Source organism: Lissotriton helveticus, chromosome 6, assembly GCF_964261635.1.
Source record: "Lissotriton helveticus chromosome 6, aLisHel1.1, whole genome shotgun sequence".
NCBI lineage: Eukaryota > Metazoa > Chordata > Amphibia > Caudata > Salamandridae > Lissotriton > Lissotriton helveticus.
Window position 1 is genome coordinate 1,494,745,528 of NC_136067.1, and position 18,211 is coordinate 1,494,763,738.

General features: G+C 46.6%; 1 protein-coding gene across 2 annotated transcripts in view; it reads left to right on the forward strand.

Annotated features, from left to right (window-relative positions):
• The window catches only part of USP34 (ubiquitin specific peptidase 34), a 2,681,755-nt gene that overhangs the window by 496,915 nt on the left and 2,166,629 nt on the right, over positions 1-18,211 (forward strand). For both annotated transcript variants that reach the window (XM_078649291.1, XM_078649292.1), the window contains exons 21-22: positions 14,380-14,534; positions 14,765-14,878. In XM_078649291.1, the coding sequence (XP_078505417.1) occupies positions 14,380-14,534; positions 14,765-14,878 (269 nt within the window). The remainder of the gene's footprint in view (positions 1-14,379; positions 14,535-14,764; positions 14,879-18,211) is intronic.

An 18,211-nucleotide genomic window follows, 5' to 3' on the forward strand; every position in this document is an offset into this window, starting at 1 on the left:
TGGCTGCTGGCTAGCAGGCCACGCGGCTGTGAGAGCTGGGCTCCTGGTCACTTGCTCAGGGCAAGGGGGGAAGTAGGATAGGACAATGGTGGCAGAGCCAGTGGCACTCGGGCGGCTGGGTGCTCTTGAGCCGTCGGGCACTCAATGTTATCCAATGGAAAAGGTCAACAAGGAACAAAGGCTGCATGCTCGGGGACGGAGACTCTCCAGGGGGGACCAGCACTTCGAGAGGAAGTTGGAATCTTGGAGCACAGGTAGGTACCCCAAAGGGAGGCACGGGTGGCTGTAGGGCGCCGGGTGCAGAGGTGTCTTTGGGTGTCGGAAAAGCTTACCCTCGGCTGGTCGCGGTTGGGGTGGCCCCAGGTTCTGAGTCTGCGGGCGTCGGCTGGTTCGTCGAGGAGGGTCTTTGGGCACTGGACTTCGGGGCCCAGTCGCCGGGGGAACGTCCTCGTGGTCTTGGTTTGGTTGGGCCCGGCCCGGGCTCAGCGGGTGCAGAGTGGGCTGGTCCGGAGCTTTCTGGTTGGCACCAGGTGGGTTGTTGCAGCAGAGCCTCTGCTGATGGGAGTCCCAGCCTTTAAGAGGGTCAAGGCAGGCAGGTCCTCCGGGTGTCCCAAGGTTGCTGTCCGCAGGAGTCGCCGGTATTAGGCAGGAGCAGGTTCCATGATCGATAGGCTGGTAGGGCTGGGACCAAGTCAGTTGTTGTCGTTCTGTTGTTAGCAGCTGCACGGCAGGTCTTCTTCTTCTTGATCTTCTTTCTTCTTTTCGTATCGGGATCTGAGGAAGGTAGGTTCAGGAAGCCCCTAAATACTGAATTGTGGGGCATTACAGGTAGGGCAAGGGCAGGGACCAATGGGTCCCTGTCCTGGGGTGAGAACACCCCCTAGCCTGCTCCTCTCCTGTGGGAGGGGGGCAGGAGCCTAGCTGGGAGTGGACAGGGCTCCCCATCTACAAGATGGCCGGAGCCCGGGGTCGTGCTTCACCTTGTCTCCCCCACCTGAGGGGTGGGGTTGGCACAAGCTGGCACCCCCCCTTCCTGACGTACTTTTTCCCGCCAGTCTTCTCGCCAGAGTGGGGGTTAGAACTGGTGGGGGCCAGTCGCTGTACAGCAAAATTGTCTGGAGAAGCTCACAGACGTGGCATGCCTTTGAAGCTTCCCCCTGCCCATTCTGGGGGAGGAGACCTAGCACCTCGCCCAGGATGTGCATTGTTGCAGGCCCAGGAGAGCGGGGGACTCTCCACCCAGGGGTCCAGCAACATGTCTGCTGTGTGGCAGCCTCTGCAGCCACTCAGCCCAGACGTGGATTGTAGGTTAGGATTTCAGAGGGCATCTCTTAGATGCCCTCTGGTGCATTTTACATTAAATCCCACATTGGCATCAGTGCGGGTTTAATGTGCTGAGAAGTTTGGTACCAAACTTGCAGTCTTCCGTGTAGCCCTTATGGTGCTGTGGAGTTCGTAATGACAACCTCCCAGCACCATATACTCTTAATGGCATCACTGCACTTATAGTGCCCAAGAATGGCCCTGGGTACTGTAGGGGTACAGGGCTCATGCACCTCTGACATGTGGCACCCAGCTAAAGGGGTGACTGAAGTATGCCAGGGCAGTGGGTTCTGTGGGCATGGCACACAGGGATGTGTGCCATGTCGACTCTTGGTTTAGATCTGTACTTAGGCACTCACCCTGCAAAGGCAGTGTGTGTGTGCCAGGGTACAGGGCCCCTGATGGTGGCACAATAAGTGCTGCAGCCCTCAGGGGTCTTCTCTGGTCACCATGCCCTGGGTACCTAGGGTACCATTTACTAGGGGCTGACATATGGCCAGAGATGCCAATTGGGTTTTTAGTTTCAGCACAATTTTAGGGAAGGAACACAGGCCCTGGGTACCTGGTTGGCAGGAACCCAGGGCACACTCAGTCAAAGCACATCAGCAGTTCAGAAAAAAGTGGGGGCATACCAAGGCAAGAAAGATGGCACTTTCTCACAAGGACTGACCATGCCCAAGTCCTAATGGCACACGACTGGGCATTGAAGGCTTGTTATCAAGAAATCCTGGGCTTAGGATCTGTCCTCCAATCACACTGCCGCTCCGGAGGAGCTGCTGTTCTGCACCCAGGCCTTCGCAATTTCTACCCTTATTTCGAGACACTGAGCAGCAACAGTTGAACACCTTAGACCTTCCTCTGAGGCGGCTGATGTCATCTTGGCAGCCAGGTGTCGTTAGGGGAAATTTGTGGCTTGGTGTGCGGTACTCAGCAGATAGACTTCTTCCAGGCAAAGTTATCTGACAATTTGTTGTTTGCACTGGGCACAGTTAAAGGGTACCTTTCGGCCTTCTTGTGATTGTTAGATCAGTCCTTATTGTTTGTCATCCAGGTGTCATGTGACTTTTGAAAGGTTTACAACATTTGTTTCCTCCCCCTTACATTGTTATGTCACAGTGGAGCCTTAACTTGGTTCTCACATTCCGGATGTGCAGTCTATTAGAGCCACTTCAGAGCTGTTTCTTGCAGCTCCTTACACTCAAGACACTGTTCCTCTTCGCCATAACATCGCCATGGCATGTGAGCTCTTTTTGTCAACCTGTCGTACACAACCTTCAGAGAAAAACTGTAATTTCAGATCCAGGCATCTTCCTTGCCTAAAGTTATGACGTTGTTTCATGTCTGTCAAAAAATAGGAGTGACTCCACTGCTTGGACTCACAAGAGTGCTCAGATTTTACATACATCATACCAAAGAACCCTGGGTGGAGGATCAGCTTTTTTGTTGGGTTCTCTAGAGTTGAAAAAAGGCAAGGCTGTGCAGAAGAGAACCATTCCTACTGGATTGTGCCCTGCAATAACATATGATATGAATTAGCTTAAAAGTAGCTTCTGGAAGGACTGAGTGCTCATTCCACTAGGACCAATGCTGCTAGCATTGCTTTAGCACATGGAGTCCCTGTCCTAGGCATTAGCCAGACAACTACATGGAAGTCTCTTCATATGTTCACAAAGCACTAGCCTTTGGAGAGTCCGGTTCGGCGAGAAGATCATTTTTCCTTGCCTGCTCCATCCTGTAGGACTTGTTGGTACGAGTCCAGCCACAGATCCACCTCCACATAGGTACTGCTTTGTTATCTTTTCAAAAGTTGATGAATCATCAGCCAGACATCTGGTCACAGATTCCTCAACGACTCTCCCATCCCCCTGTGCTATGCTTGGCCTCTATCCAGTAATAAGATCCCAAGTTTAGGAAGTTTGCACACTGGTTGCACTAATTTGCTTTTGGGGCTCTGCATCTGGGAGCGCATGCAGTCAGGAAAGCAACCGACGTCAGCGCATGAGAGTGGCACCAATATATGCTCTTTGTTTTTTTCTGGAGCTGAACAGTTTTGGTGCAGAGCTGCATGGTCCCACCTACAGGCACACAGAAGAGTTTAGGGATGCAATCTGATCCCAGGGGTTTATTTAGAAGATGAGGAATCTGCAACTAGATAGTCTCTACCAGAAAGAGAGTTACCAAAGGTAAGTAACTTGTTCAACAAACCCTCCCATATGCCCCAAACCCTTCAGTGAGCCCATCTTTGAATCCTGCAGCAGGAGTTGGGAGTCCTGCTGCAAAACGAAGTGGTGAAGTTGATGCTAGGGAAGAAAATTAAGAAGGGCACTACTCTAGGTAATTTCTGATGTCCAAGGGGGACACCAGTGGACGCTAGAGAAAGCAATTGGGCAGGGGTACTACGCTTGGTAATTTCTGGTGTCCAAGAAGGACATCAGTCTAAATATAATCCTAGACCTCATGCTCTTGAACTTTTACATTTGGAAGGAAATCTTCAAGGTGGTGGCCCTTGTAGGAGAGTAGGGTCTGCTTCCTATGGTCACCCCCACTTTTTGCTTTTGCTTTACTGGTTTTCGACTTAGATGTGGCTGTGGGCCTGCTAATCAGACCCACAGCCCAGATGCACTCTCTCTAAATTCACACCATGTACTCTAGGTACATCCACAATTGGGAATTGGTTCACCTTGTCAGCCCCTGTAGAAGTGTACCCTGGGTACTCATGGCATAGATGTAACCAAGGCCTACCAGGGGCTGCAGCATGTATTATGCCACCCCTGGCTGGCCACTCAAATAGACACAACTGGCTGATCACTCAGCTGGGGCAAGCTCGTGTAATCACCCCTTGCTTAGGTATAGTCTTCCTATATCTACCCTTATATATAGACACACAGTAACCTATAAGTCACTCCTATGGCAGGCCTTAACAATCCTGGAGGCAGAGTGCTTGGTTATGTGTGAGATGGTGCTCTAGCATGAGCTGAGCCTGTCTGCAGCTTGCGGAACCATGTCCTTATAGCTGTTCTATGATATCGCCATACCATATACTCTTAAGTGCATTATAATCCTTGCGGTTGAATGCTAACTTTGGTTTGGCTTTATCTAAACATGTTGTGTAACGTGTCATACGCTTTGGGATACTACCCCCTCGCCAATTCTGGCGACGGGGGTAGCATTCCACCCTTATAGAGGGAGAAGACATGTTGTTGCTGACTATCCCAGTTAAAGTTAACCAGAGCCCCAGCGTCACAAAATGGATGCTGCTACCACAGACACAAGTCTGACCTCCTGCTGCTGGGAGTCCTTCCAGTCACGGAGGTTTGGACAATAGGTTTCCTGCCTGGAGAGGTGCGAGCACCACCCCAGACAGGACTTTGTGTATTGGGACAGAGAGGGCTGAATAGATTGAGACACTGCCTGGGGCACACTAGGTGCTCCATTCATAGTCCAGTTCAAACCGGTACTGGGGCACTCCAGTCCCAGCTCTGGCGCGAAACTGGACAAAGGAAAGGGGGTGTAACTACCCTTCTTCCTGGTCCCACCCATAGGAGGGACCTAGAAAGTAAGCCAGCCCCTTTTAGTTGTATAAAGGTAGGAGCTGAACCCCAGGACTTTAGATTTGATCCTGAACTGAAACTTGAAACGAAACTCTGGACCTTCGACGTTCTGCTGAAGCTGAAGAATCTCCCTTGTGGCCAAGGAGTGACCACCCTGGGCAACCAGGCACCATCCAGCAAAATCAACCGCTTGCTTTGTTGACGTTTCCCGCCGGAACCCGAGCACAGAGCCTGACAAGACCCAGACTTCCAGACCTCTCTGACCCTCTCTTCACGTCTGCAGCATAGCTGGGATCCGTGGAGGCGACGAGACACGTGGGACCGGACATCTTGAAAAGTCCACGACTTGCTAACTGTGCAGCTCCTGAGGCATCCTCGCAGCTGTGCACTGGGGATTGAGAAGCCCCGAATCCGAGTTCCACCTGCACCGAAGATCAGCCCTCCACACTCCACGAGTTCTGCGTGGGGCCATTCTGCATGTGTTCTGCTCGACGCGTAGTCCGGCTGCTGGCCGGTTGGCTAGTAGCCTCTGTGACGACAATCCTTATGAACCAACTCGCTGGTCTGGTTGCTCCAGACTGGCCCTTGCCTCCCTGCAAAGGTGAGGCACCTCAGACCTTGCTGGTCTGCATCAGAAGCCTTCTTTGTATCCTGCGTGGGTTGCCTTTGCCAAGGCTTTTTGACTCCAATCCGGCAGTCGACCCCTCCATCTGCAAGAACCTTCGTGGGACAGCTCCTCTCCAGCATCTGGTCGTCCTCGATGCCTCCTGGTCCACGTGGCTGAAGAGACAAGCTTCACGACAGCACCTGATTGCTCCTCGACGTCGTCTGATTCCTTCCTGGTTCGACCCGGTCACTGGCTAGTGACCCAGACTCTGTCCCCTCTGCTTTCAGGTCTTCTTCATCCTGGATCCGCCCTAGGATCGGCACGGACATCTTGCTCCTGGTCGCCTGCAGCATCTTTCTTCACAGGCTCCATAGACTTCAACGGCGAAACCCGACACATCTTCACACCTATGCACCCTCTTCCTGTGGGTGAGGTAACGCGAGTACTTCGGTGCTCCCAAGGGTATTGACTATCCAAGTGTCTAGGTTTTTAGTTGTTTCCTTCTAGCTAGACCGGAAGTGTCCTAAATCCTTCTTTTTCTAAACTCTATGTTCCATTGACTTAACATTGACTTTAGCTTGTGTGTAAAAGACACTGCACGCGCCGCCTGTGGGCCTCCTACTCCTAACCTAAGGGTCAGATAGTGTAGCCCCAGTGATTCTCTAGGCCCTAGGCCTTTCCTTTTCTCCAGTCGTGGTTCTTATACCACTTACTTAGTATATGGTTTTACGCGCCCCTAGGGCCTAACTGTAAATTGTGCTATTTAAAGTATTTCTAAAAGTAACTTGTTATGTGCTTTTGCCTCTGACCTCATAAAGAGTTCAGAGGAGTGTGTTAGTAAATAAATACATATATATTTTATATATATCCTGTGTGGTGTCCTTTCATTTGATATTCAAGGGGTTATATATGGTAAAACAGCTGGCTTTACACGCCCTCTAGAGTCTTTTAGCCTAAGACTGTTCTGTCCACGCTACCACTAGGATAGCTGGTCTATAAGGTTAACTTACAACCATCAGCATGAGGGTTGTTTGGACTGGTGCAAGGTGTTCACTCGAATAGTGAACATCATATACCAGGCCAACTTCTCACAGCCCTGGCTCAGATTTCTCTGGCACTGGAAGTGGAAGACTGGATGGTGTCCCTTGACTGACTTGCAGGATGCATATTTCCATATACCGATCCTACAGTTGCAGAGGAGGTACCTGCACTTAATTGTATAGCCTACTCACTCACAGTTAGCAGTTCTCCTGCTTGGACTCATGTTGCCACCTTGAGTCTCTACAAAGGTGATGGGCGGTGGTTGCAACCATCTCCGGAGGTTGGAAATCTCTGTATTCCTATAAATGGACAACTGGCTTCTTCAAGCTTGCCCTATCAACTTCAGGCAAAAGCATCCCTGCTCTTCAAATTTGTATTTTCCATCACCTAAAGCCCTCTCAGCATCTCCTGTCTGTAGTGACAGTACTGGACATAGCATCACTTTCAACCTTCCCTCCTTTGTAGAGAGACAGTCGGGTTATGATTGCAATTTGCAATGTTTTGGGAGGGAGGGCATGGTCCTGTTCTGGCAGTCTTCTGTCTGCTAGGTCTGCTGGGTTTTTGCATATGGGGGCTTTCTAGATGACTCCTCAGCAAGTGATTCCAGAATGACGAGAGCTGCTGATCACCATTGGGATCTTCTGTGACACAGCGGAGCTGAACTGGTGGTTGGTAAAGGAATATCTGGCTCAAAGGAAGGCTTTATGTCCTCTACCTCCTTGACTGCGGTGGTGACTGATGCATCCACTCTTGGGTGGCATGCTCATCTGGAGAGAGTTGCAGATTAGAGGACACAAGTCTACAGAAGAGAAAGTACTGAACATTAACCTGCTAAAACGGAGGATGATTTGGCTGGTGCTCATGGCCTTCATCCCCCTTTTATGTCAGTCTGTCCAGATCTTGAAAAATAATACAACCATGATGTGGTATTTCAACAAGCAGGGGGAGCAGGGTCTCACCTTCTGAGACTCAGGTGTGGGTGCTTCAGCATGGAATTTGGTTAGTTGCCAACCACCTGGCTGGTGCTCTGAACACGTAGGCCTACAGCCTGAGTCAGTGTTGTCTTGCTGACGATGAGTGACATCTGCATGCGACATTGGTACAATATATCTTTACCATGTGGGGCACGCCTTGGATCATCTGTTCGTCCCTCACAGCAGTGCTTATTGCCAACATTTTTGTGCCCTCCGGTATCCACTGCAAGGAGCCTTCGGAGAGGTTTCTCGTTTGAGGTGTGTGAGGAAATGCCTGTTTTTGTCATGATCACCCCCAAAGTTTTGAACTAATGCTGCTGCTTTTTCCTACTCAGAGTGCACTAAGGCCTGCTAACAAGACCTCAGTGCCAGTGTTTTTGGCCCTTAAAAGTTTAATGGTAAATTGGCTATACGCAATTGGCTTACCTAAACTTATAAATATATGGTACCAGGGGTACCCATGTCCTGAAAGGTAAAGTGTTCCCCTAGGATCTGCAGCACTTATTGTGCCACCCTAAGCAGGACAAGGTAAAACATGTCTCCATGATTGCCACTGCAGACTGGTAGCAGTTAAAACGGCTAACTCGGCTTTGCCATTTAAAACATTGGCAAAGCCCAAACCTCCCTTTTTATTATGTGCAAGTCATCTTTACAGCAGATCTATCGACACTTAAGACCGGGTACAGCATGTTAAAAAGTATAACGTGTTTCACATGTTCTGACAGTAAAAGCTTGCAATTGTCATTCTTTCTGTGAGAGAGGTTAGTAGCCCCTTTGGCCAATACAGGATTACATGCGGACAGCTCAGCTGTGCTAGCTTTTGAATGGGACTATTAAAGTTGGTACTTTAAGGTACCCAACATCTTGATACATTAAGCCCGACTTGATGCCCAAGTCATAATTAAAGGAACTTGTTACATGCAACTTTTAGAAAGATGCCACTCGGTTGCCCAAGCTTCCATGGCCTATTGCAGATGATTTGCATGAGACAGCCTTCTGCCCACCTGAGGAGATGTGTAAACGGCTTCCAGGACAGGTAACAATTGCAGCCTGCAGCTGAAGGAGGTTTTATCTCCTCCTTGAAGCTAGCCACACAGGGTGTTAGCTCAAAAGACGAGCTTCAAAGGGTAAGTTGGCTTTGAAGCGCAAATGGTGAACACACTCGAGGGGGACTACACTTTTGTCCAGGTAGACAGGTGGGGGAAGCACTGTCTAAACCAGTTTTTCATTGGGCCTGTAGCACCTATGTAACATTATATTGGGAGTGGGCAGAATTGAGCATGCCAGGATAGCTAGATGTCAAACTTCATAGGAAGTTGTCAGGTGGGAGTGAACCAATTAACCCATTGGCTAGTGACTGTGACCTCCCCTAAGGGCACTTTCTGGGTATAAAAAGGATACCCCTGGCACGTTGATCTCAGATCTCGGTTGGGCTGATGAAGAGGACCGAAAAAGGAATTCTCTGCTGACTTTGGACCTGAAACTAAGAATGAAGACCCTACACTAGAGGGGAAAAGGTGTCACCTGCCTATGTTTAAAGCTGTGTCTGAATAGCGTAAGGCGAATCTCTCAAACAAGGAGCAGAATCAATAATGTGAGCACCTGAAAATGCACCAATATGAAGGGATAGCCATAATAGAAAATACAAAAATATTTTATTCAAAATGAAACAATTTCTAAATATTATATTCAATTTTTACGTTTTTTTTACATGTGTACTAGAACAAAACAAATGAATTTACATATATATATCCTGTCCAATTACATCCACAGGAAAAATATAATAATGTGACTGGTGGCGTATCCCCCATTATAGAATAATTGTGACAAAAAAACAATTAAAACATCTTCATAACAGTTGCATCCTAACACAATCTTAACAATCAAACATACCATATACACATCCACACTGAGGACCTGACAAAGAAGAGGCTGCAGCGAAGTTGGACTGCACCTGCTGCTCCCTTGGCTTGCCGAGATAGGAGTGTGCCTTTGGTGTCCTGCTCATGGAAAAGTCATCCTGCGAGCCCAGCCAGACGAGACTCCATCAGTCAGTTGACAGCACTGGGGCAGGAAAGCTGAAGAAGCGTGCCTTTGAGAGTTGGTAGTCCATATCACCCAATCGTCCCTCCTCGTCGCAGCAAAGCTAGGGAGACCAAGACCTGATGCTCAAAAGTTTCACCTGAGTCTGCTGGACTCAAGAGTTGTCAGAGTGCAGCTTGGTCGCTCAGAAGGAGAGTTATCAAAAAAAGAAGGGAACCTCTGGTTACGTTGTGCCCTGTGACGAGTAGTCCAGTGGCGACTGCACTTTTGCTGGATCAATGAGGACATCAACCTCTATAGCAAAAGTCGCCCTACCTGTTCTGTGGGAAGAGCAGTAGCCCCAGGAGGACCATGTTAAACCCACAGCATCTTTGGCATTCTGCATCCCTTGCTTCATGACCACTCCATACAAGTCAATGGCAAGTGGCCATTAATGCTGGAACTAGGCTGGAGACTGTTTTTTTGTGTAGGTAACCATTCCACTTGACTAGCTTCCTGTCAGAGTTGCTTTTTTTATTGTTTAAGCAAGAAGTTCGCACAGTTTGACATTTGTTAGTTTGGTTATACTGGGGGGACTCCAACGAGGAGTGCAAGCCATTTTTAAGGAGATGTGGCACAAGCAACAGGGCTTATTCTTTATAAAAATTGGCCATCAATCCATCCAGTCCGGGGGGCAATGTCCCCTCTCATAACACGGATTACCTTAATCACTTCTTCCTCCCAAAAGAGTTCGTCCAAGTATCTGCGGTGGCCATCATCTAACCACAGTTGCTGTATAGATAAAAAATTGTCAGATGTGCGGAGCTGGCAAACATAATCGTTGGCCCACCTCTCCTTCCCAAAGTAATGGGTTTCCCTTAATGCTGCCTCCTCATACTCTGATTTTGCCTTTGATTTTTCCCAAGACCTTTTCTTCATTGGTGTTAAAGTAGTCAGTTTCCAGCTCCCTTATTTCTCACTCAAGGCGACTGAGATCCCTGCGTAATGTGCGCAATATCCCTGCCTGCTTGGCTATACACTCACCCCGATCGTAGACTTGAAGGCCTCCCATAGTGTGGAGAGAGATGACACGTGCCTTCATTCAGCGCAAAGTATTCTACTATTGAAGCTCTAATTTCTTTGCAAAATACCTGGTCGCATAGAGCCCCACTGGGAGGCTGCCAGCTGAATGCCCTTTTTGGCCCTCCCGTCAAGGGAAACTCTAGTAATACTGTAGAGTGATCGATAGCGTCTGGGAAGGTGAGTTACGTTATGATTCTAAGACACTGTGTCCTTCGAGGCCAGCCAGAGGTCTATTCTAGACAAAATAGTTCCGGCTAAGGAAACACAGTGTAGTGTAGTGTAGTTCCTATATTCCCAATAGGCTCTGCGTATTGGAATAATGTATCCTATAGATTTGACATAGGACTTAGGTCGACTAGGTCTCTATCGAATATATTAGACTTAATTGTGTGTGCCAGCTAGCTCAGAGGTCACTAGAAAATTTCTTGAATAAACAAGAAGGGATTCGTTTCTGAGAACCGCATAAACATGACAACTTTGCTTCCCCAAGAATAAAACTGATCTTCAGAGTCGTGGAAACAATAGATAGATATTTTACTCAGTCAATCGTGCATGCTTTGTTTCATCAGAGGTGCAGAGAAATAGAGAGACTGGCGTTGTCAAAAAAAAGTTTTTATTGAACAGTCTTCTTTCTCATGTAAATGAACTGCTACAATCGTAATACTGGTTGCAAAGTATAATGCGTACAGTAAGAAGAGTATTATGAAATAATACTGTAAAAGCATTGTATGGTTTCTTAAACCATAGATAAATACATACATAAATAACAAAGGCTAAAAAGTACTCAACTGGTGCTTCTAAAATACGCCTACCCCAATGTACCTAACCTAAGTCTAGTACGAGGGAAGAAGTAAGTGAGGTGTAGCATAGGTTTAGTTTTCTTTGCCAAGAATCTATCCAAGATTTATCTTAGGGTCTAATCAGCTCTGTACCTTGGTTTTAAAATGAAGGAGGTCTGGTATCTCTGTCTCAGGACTCGATTTCCCAACACCCTGCGAGGGGAGCTTGGAAACACTGGAGCTGGAATTTCGCCGGTAGAAATGCAACCTCTTGATCAGTGCGTCAGCTGGAGGGTCGGCTTCCTTCGGCACTTGCTGTAGCGAGCTGCGTCGGGCAAGTAGATAGTCGAGCTGCTCTGAACCACTGTGTCTTTGCTAGGGCAAGTGTAGGCATATTTATACCTTGAAGGTGCCTAGTTTGACGTAAAGTCGGACATAATAACGTCATCAAAGAACCCCAAGGTAATGGTAGTTATTTGAAAACTCCATGAATTCTTGGACAAATTAATATTCAAGCAAGGGGATGTCCCTGACTGCTGAAGCAGGGTTTTCCAAGAAATCGTTGTGGCTTTTTAGAACGAGTGAAAGTAGCCATGCCTGTATTTGGACTGCATGGGTTATGTCTAAATATGGTTATGATTTCTATGCCTATAAAACGGCAATGTGAAGTGTACCTATATAAGGGCATGAATCAATAAATTACAGTTGGATCCTAAAATGCTCCACAACAACAGGTGCCCTCTACTTTTAGCCCATTCTGGTGGCGCCAGATATACATCAGAGCATAGTCAGCGATAATGGTCCGCACCTGCGCCTCGGCCCGCGGGTGATGGCGCCGGGTATCTCCCGACCTGTCCTTGTCCGTGTCCAGAATTACTTTAAAGTCCCCTCCCCACAGGACAGCTCACGGGCCAAATGTTTGTCATTCTCCAGACTTCCCTGAAGAAGTCTGGGTCGTCCACATTGGGCCCAAACACCGAGGCCAGCCTGATTGGGTATCCACCTAGAACGGTGGCGGCCATCTTGCAGCCTGGCTACTTTCTTAAAGTATTTCTAAGTAACCACATCCATCTTTGAAGTAACCTTTTGCTGAAAAAGTTTCTGTCTAATTCATTGAATTTGTCATTGCTTTTTTGCGGTTCAGTGAAAAGTCTTGATTTATTGGTTCTTATAAAATCTATATCTCTGGGGCCCTCCAGTGGACCTTTTTCATTTTGGTTTCTATACATTCATAACAATGTAAACTATTTTTACAAATAGTGTAGTGGTTATTTCTTTTCCAGTTGTTTTGGTGTTATTTAAATGCTTTACATTTGTTCCTTTGTTGAAGCCTGACTGGTCGAGTCCACAGCTACCCACGCTTGAACTATGGTTTGACAAATGAACCCTGACTGGTCCTAAGAAGGGTTGGTAGTGTATTACACGGTGAGGTCTCACAACCACACCATATCATACATCCCATTTCCTCACAAGGAGGAACTTTCCACTATACTCTGTTTCCTCACATACCCCTGATTCCTCAGGTTCCATGTATGATTAGCTAGGACCAGACCCAAGTTTTATATATCACCCTGGACTGGCCATGGGTGTGGTATGCATAGCTTCTGCACCTCTTCTTGTACCCCCTGCTCAGTTTTCTCAGGGCAAATCCTCCCTTCCCAATCAGAGGAGCATTTTCTGCATCCCAATCTCCTGAGCTTCCACCTTCATGCATGGAGATTGAGCGGGGGCACTTGAACTCCTTTCAGCTTCTAGTAGCAGTGGTTGACGTGATCTTGTCTGCTTGTCACCAATCCACCAAAATGGCCTGTTCTTGGAGGTGGAATATATATTTGACACCTTGTGTGCAGAAGATGAGGTAGATCCCTCGATGGCTCGCCTGTCCCGTTTGCACTCATTTTCTAAAGATGCTGAAAATTCTTCTGTTGCTAAAACCCAATGAAACTTGCTTTGAAAAGTAGAAAGAAAACATCATGCATGGATAAAATGGTCCCATCCTATGTTAAAGGAATGGCTATAGTAACCTGGATTGATCAGTGATGGTCGTAATGAATCATTCGCTTAGTATCAGATTTTGGATTAAAGCGGATACAGTTTGTTTTATGTGGTTTCAAACTACTTGCGAGGACTAAGGGCACCTAGCAAATACTGATTGAAACAGGTATGCACCCCATTGTCTGAAGGTCTCATTTGTCCTAGCAGACCCAATTTCTTTATTGGCTAACAAGGTACAAAGGCAGTTCTAACTGCTCCAAACCCCATTATTGAAGCAATCTAAATTAAGACTTCTGGTCATTGCCCACCAGGAGGACACTTTGCATCAATTGCGAGAGTTGTCAAGTGTTAGCTGATTATGATCACTTGGGCAGCTATCTACTTTATCCAGGTCCTTGACTTTGAGGGCCTCTCTCTGGTGTTTTTAGATGGCTACAGTACAGAGTGACCTGGCTCCCTGTGCTCTGGGATCCTGAGGGAGAGGTGCAGTGAGCTGTGAAGCACAGGGACATGACAGGCTGGGCACACATGGCAGGCGATCACATGGGAATCAAAGTAAAAGGCCTGCATGTAGGAATTCAATCAATCAGTAGATATGTAGAGTGCTTCTTGTCACCTGTGAGGGAATCCAGGCGCTGTTATGCATTGACTAACCTGTGTGTCAAAAAGGTGTTCATGACAGGATGAGGCAAATACTCTTCCTCTGAATTCTAATGTTCATCTTAAATTTTTTTTTTTTTTTAAATCCAGGTTTCTTTTGGGGTACCAAAAGTTCTTCAGTCACTTCCGTAATTTACAAAGAACCTATTACATTTTATTATTTTGATTGCAAGAGAATACTTTCTTATTGCGTTGTAACTTAACTCAGGCTTGCTCTTGTATACAAAATGTTCTGTTCTGTGTTTAATTTCCTGTGCATTAGCAAGTAAAATATGTTATACACTGTGTATCTTTATAAACATTAATGCTTGTTAAAACCATCATCAACGTCCTATTTTACACAGGGCTTAGTTTGGAACAGGTCGATATTTTGTGGCATTGTTTAGTAGAAGATTTGGAATGCTATGATGATGCATTGCACTGGTTCCTAAATCAAGTTCGAAGTAAAGACCAACATGCCATGGGAATGGAAACCTACAAACATCTTTTTTTAGAAAAGGTATGTACAATATAGTGACAATCTTTGTATTTTCTTTCTGAGCCTTTTTTACTGTTTGTTTTTATGTCTCAAACTAAAGGGTCCATTATTTTAAAACACTCTATCGTTTTTTAAAGCATGAGAATTTGCAGAAGCCACATTTAAAATGATGACAAATTTTCAGATTAACTTTAAAGATTTGAGATATGTAACTGTGTATTAATACTGTTATGGTTATCTTCATTTTGTAGATGCCCCAGCTAAAACCTGAGTCCATCAGCATGACTGGTCTGAACCTGTTTCAACATCTTTGCAACTTGGCCCGACTTGCTACTAGCGCATATGATGGTGGTTCTAACTCTGAGGTCAGTAACACATAGATTCCTAGCATTGCAGTTTTCAAATGCAATTTTTAGTGTCTAGAAATATGTGTATTTGGGTATCTAGGTAAATGTAAATTTTTTGTGTTGGATGCTTCCATCTGTAGATTCCTCGCCTTCTGAATTTCCCAGGCTCCAGGCTGGATCGGGAAACTCTTCAATAGCTTTTCCACCCGATAGGTGGTGTGGACTCCACTTGTACGTCATACCTGGAGTCAGTGTCATGTCCCTAGGGCTCTAAAGCACTGTAGCATTATTGTGGTCGGTATTCTTTTTTCTTGTCCATCAATGCATTCTGGATCGCTCTTTATCTCCTCTGGCAGTGTTGATTATTTTCACAATTTCTTCAGGTTCAGCGAAATGTCTCTACTCAAGCTGTCATGTTTCAAGCCAAGTTGGGACCCTGAAGGACAGATGTCATTTCAGACCCTCATGAGATCTGTCTGACTCTTACACTGGTGCCACCTCTGCTGTCTGGATCAGTGGCATGCCTGATGTCACCTCTATTAACCATTCCTTTCATCTTCGCCTTGAGCTCCAGACTTAGTCACCTACCCGGCAACACAGTTGACTCCACCAGCGCCACTGATGGCGCTCCTAGAGCCGCAGATTATGCCATTGACACATCTCTTGTTGTCTTTTGCTGAACGATTCAACAGGTATCATGCCCCTATTTGCCTGGAATGACTGCCTCTGATGGAGTTTCCAAGCTACTGTTTAATAAGAAAAACTCTACGGCTGATAGAAGAAGGAAGGTTTTTCTTTGGTGATTCTAATCCTCAGGGAGACCCACATCGAGATGATGAGGAGGAGGGTCATTCTGTCTTGAATCTAGATTTTACTGGCGCCAAAGATGACTGTGGTCCTGAATATCCCGCGGGATGAGAACTGTACTTTCCAAATAGACTTCCTCCTCTGGAGGTTGCATCCTACCTACCACGCTTTGATCAAATAGGCAGCAGAAATAAAGGACCTCCAGCTACACTCCACTGAAACGAGCCAGCATCTTCACCAAGGCATACACAGATCTATTCAACAGAACACTCACCCTACAATGAAGCTTTGCTCGAGCCTGTACTGGGTGATGCTGAAAACTTCCACTGCAGTCCACAGATAGATAGCAAGGCATTACAGACCTGCGCCGGGAGAGCTGGCTTTCCTATTCTCTCATCCGTCAACAGAGAACCTAGTAGTGTAAGCCTTTTGTACCTCCAAATTGGTACCTGGTGCCTATCTGACCAAGACATATATTCCAAAAAGGAGGGAGCCAAGAGGGAAAAAGGGAATAAGTGTTGCCCCCCACTCATATCACAAAAACCCTGTCCCCTGGACGTTCAATATCGGTGCTCGTATTCGTGCAGTGGAGAGACCAGCAATCAAATCAAACATGACTGCTATCCGATCATGCTATTGAAGTTTATATTGCACCCAATATTATGTCGCGTCACCCTCATGCTATCGTCACCCCCTGTTTCTGTGAAGCGCTCTGATATCTGTAAAGATCTTGTTCGCGCTATATAAAACTCTGAATAAATAAATAAATAAATTCCACTGCTACACCACCTAAATTTGATTTTTTTTTTCTTTGGGTGTATTTAACATATTACGTCCAGAATTCTTAACATAAAAATAAGGGAAATTCCTAGTAAACTTCAAAAAGACAGTCAATCAAAGCACTAGACGATGTCTGAATCAGTCATGTGCACAGTACATCTGCCCACACTTAGTACTTAGTAAATGTAAAAAAATTTGTGGAGAACAGAATGACCCCTCACAGGCGCACCACCCTGGGGGAGACTGGCATGTGTTCACAAGATTGAGCCCCTTTTCTCATCACAGGTAGTCATTCTGTTCGGAAAAGAAGAAGAAAGGAAAGTGTCCAAAACAAACCAAAAAAGTGTGTAAAGTGCAAAGGAGCAATGAACATTCACTCCCTTTTGTGACAAAAAGTGCTTAAAGTCAACAGGCACACCTTTCGCACAATTGTATTCTAAATGTGTGTGTTCTGTTGAACTAAAAGGGCTGGTAGCTAACTCCGCATACCATTACCTAATGCCAACATGTTTCTCTGCCTCAGATTTATGGCAGATTCGTCAGGGCTCGACACTTTGTCACCGCACCAATGTTGGACACCTTGTACTCTGAGACTGTCAAATTGAAAGAATACATTAATTAAAAACACCCAAGCCCCCCCCCCTTCGCACATACTTTGCCTATCTGACCAAGCCGTCAGATAGAAACTCAAAAAGATAGAGCAATTGATGAGGGTGTTCTCTGCAAGTAACATGTCTCTCAAATCTCTTAATGCCACCATTCTCCTCATTAGAAATGTGCTTGCTCTACTGAGTCACTTTTTAGAGCTAGTGGGAGATGGTTAAGGTGTGACCAAGCAGGCCATACAGTCTGGCCTGGACACCGTGGTCTTGTTTGCAAGAACCAAGGGAGACATTTGTCTTCCCTAGTGCTGCCATACGTAGCTGCTCACCTCAGGATTCTTTTAAGCTGTCCATATAATGCTGATGGAGCTTCCTTTTAATGGCTCCCCCCTTGTCAGGGCAAACTAGGATTTAACCTTGGATAGTAAAGCCACTGCCAGATCACTTTGCCTCCAATCCCAAACAAGAGACTATCAGCAGGTTTGAAAATGTTGAGGCTTCTCCTGAGGTTTCTCCTGAGGCTTTTCATTTTGAGGTAGGCAATAGGCGAACCCCCTGTATAAGCATTACAGAGGTTGAGGCACTTGAAGTACATGTGCTATCTCTCTCCCTCCCGCATCCTCCTCTTCTTTCTTCTCAGCCACTGTAGGGAAGCAGCCCTAATATTCTTTCGTTAGAGTGCAAGCAGCCTGTTGGAGGGTGGGTATCCTCCATTCCATAAGCATGAAGGTCCATTACTTCAGACATGTGGGTCTTTCTGACTGTGGAAAATGGGTATGCCCTACCCTTCAAGCAGTCTGAAGCTGTTGACATACAGCTGCTGTTCCTCTGGCCATGCTCCAAATGTTTGTCTGCTCCAACTCTCTTGTGTGCATGCTGGCCCCAATGAGCCTTTGTGGCCTTTGGCCATTTCTCTGTCATCCCGAGGCTACTTTGATGCAGCAAATAACTTCTTCCAAAGGACTGGCCAGTTGCCACTGCACCAACACAATAATCAATGGCACTCGTTCTGATGCCTGCCTCTCCTATGGAGTCCATTTTGTCTATGGTGCAGGAGAAAGTCAAATGAAGCATGTGATTCAATCCTCACAGCATTACTCCTACTAAGTCTGCTAGCCTACCGCAGCCTCCTGATCACTCACTCTCACAGGCCCTTGAGGGT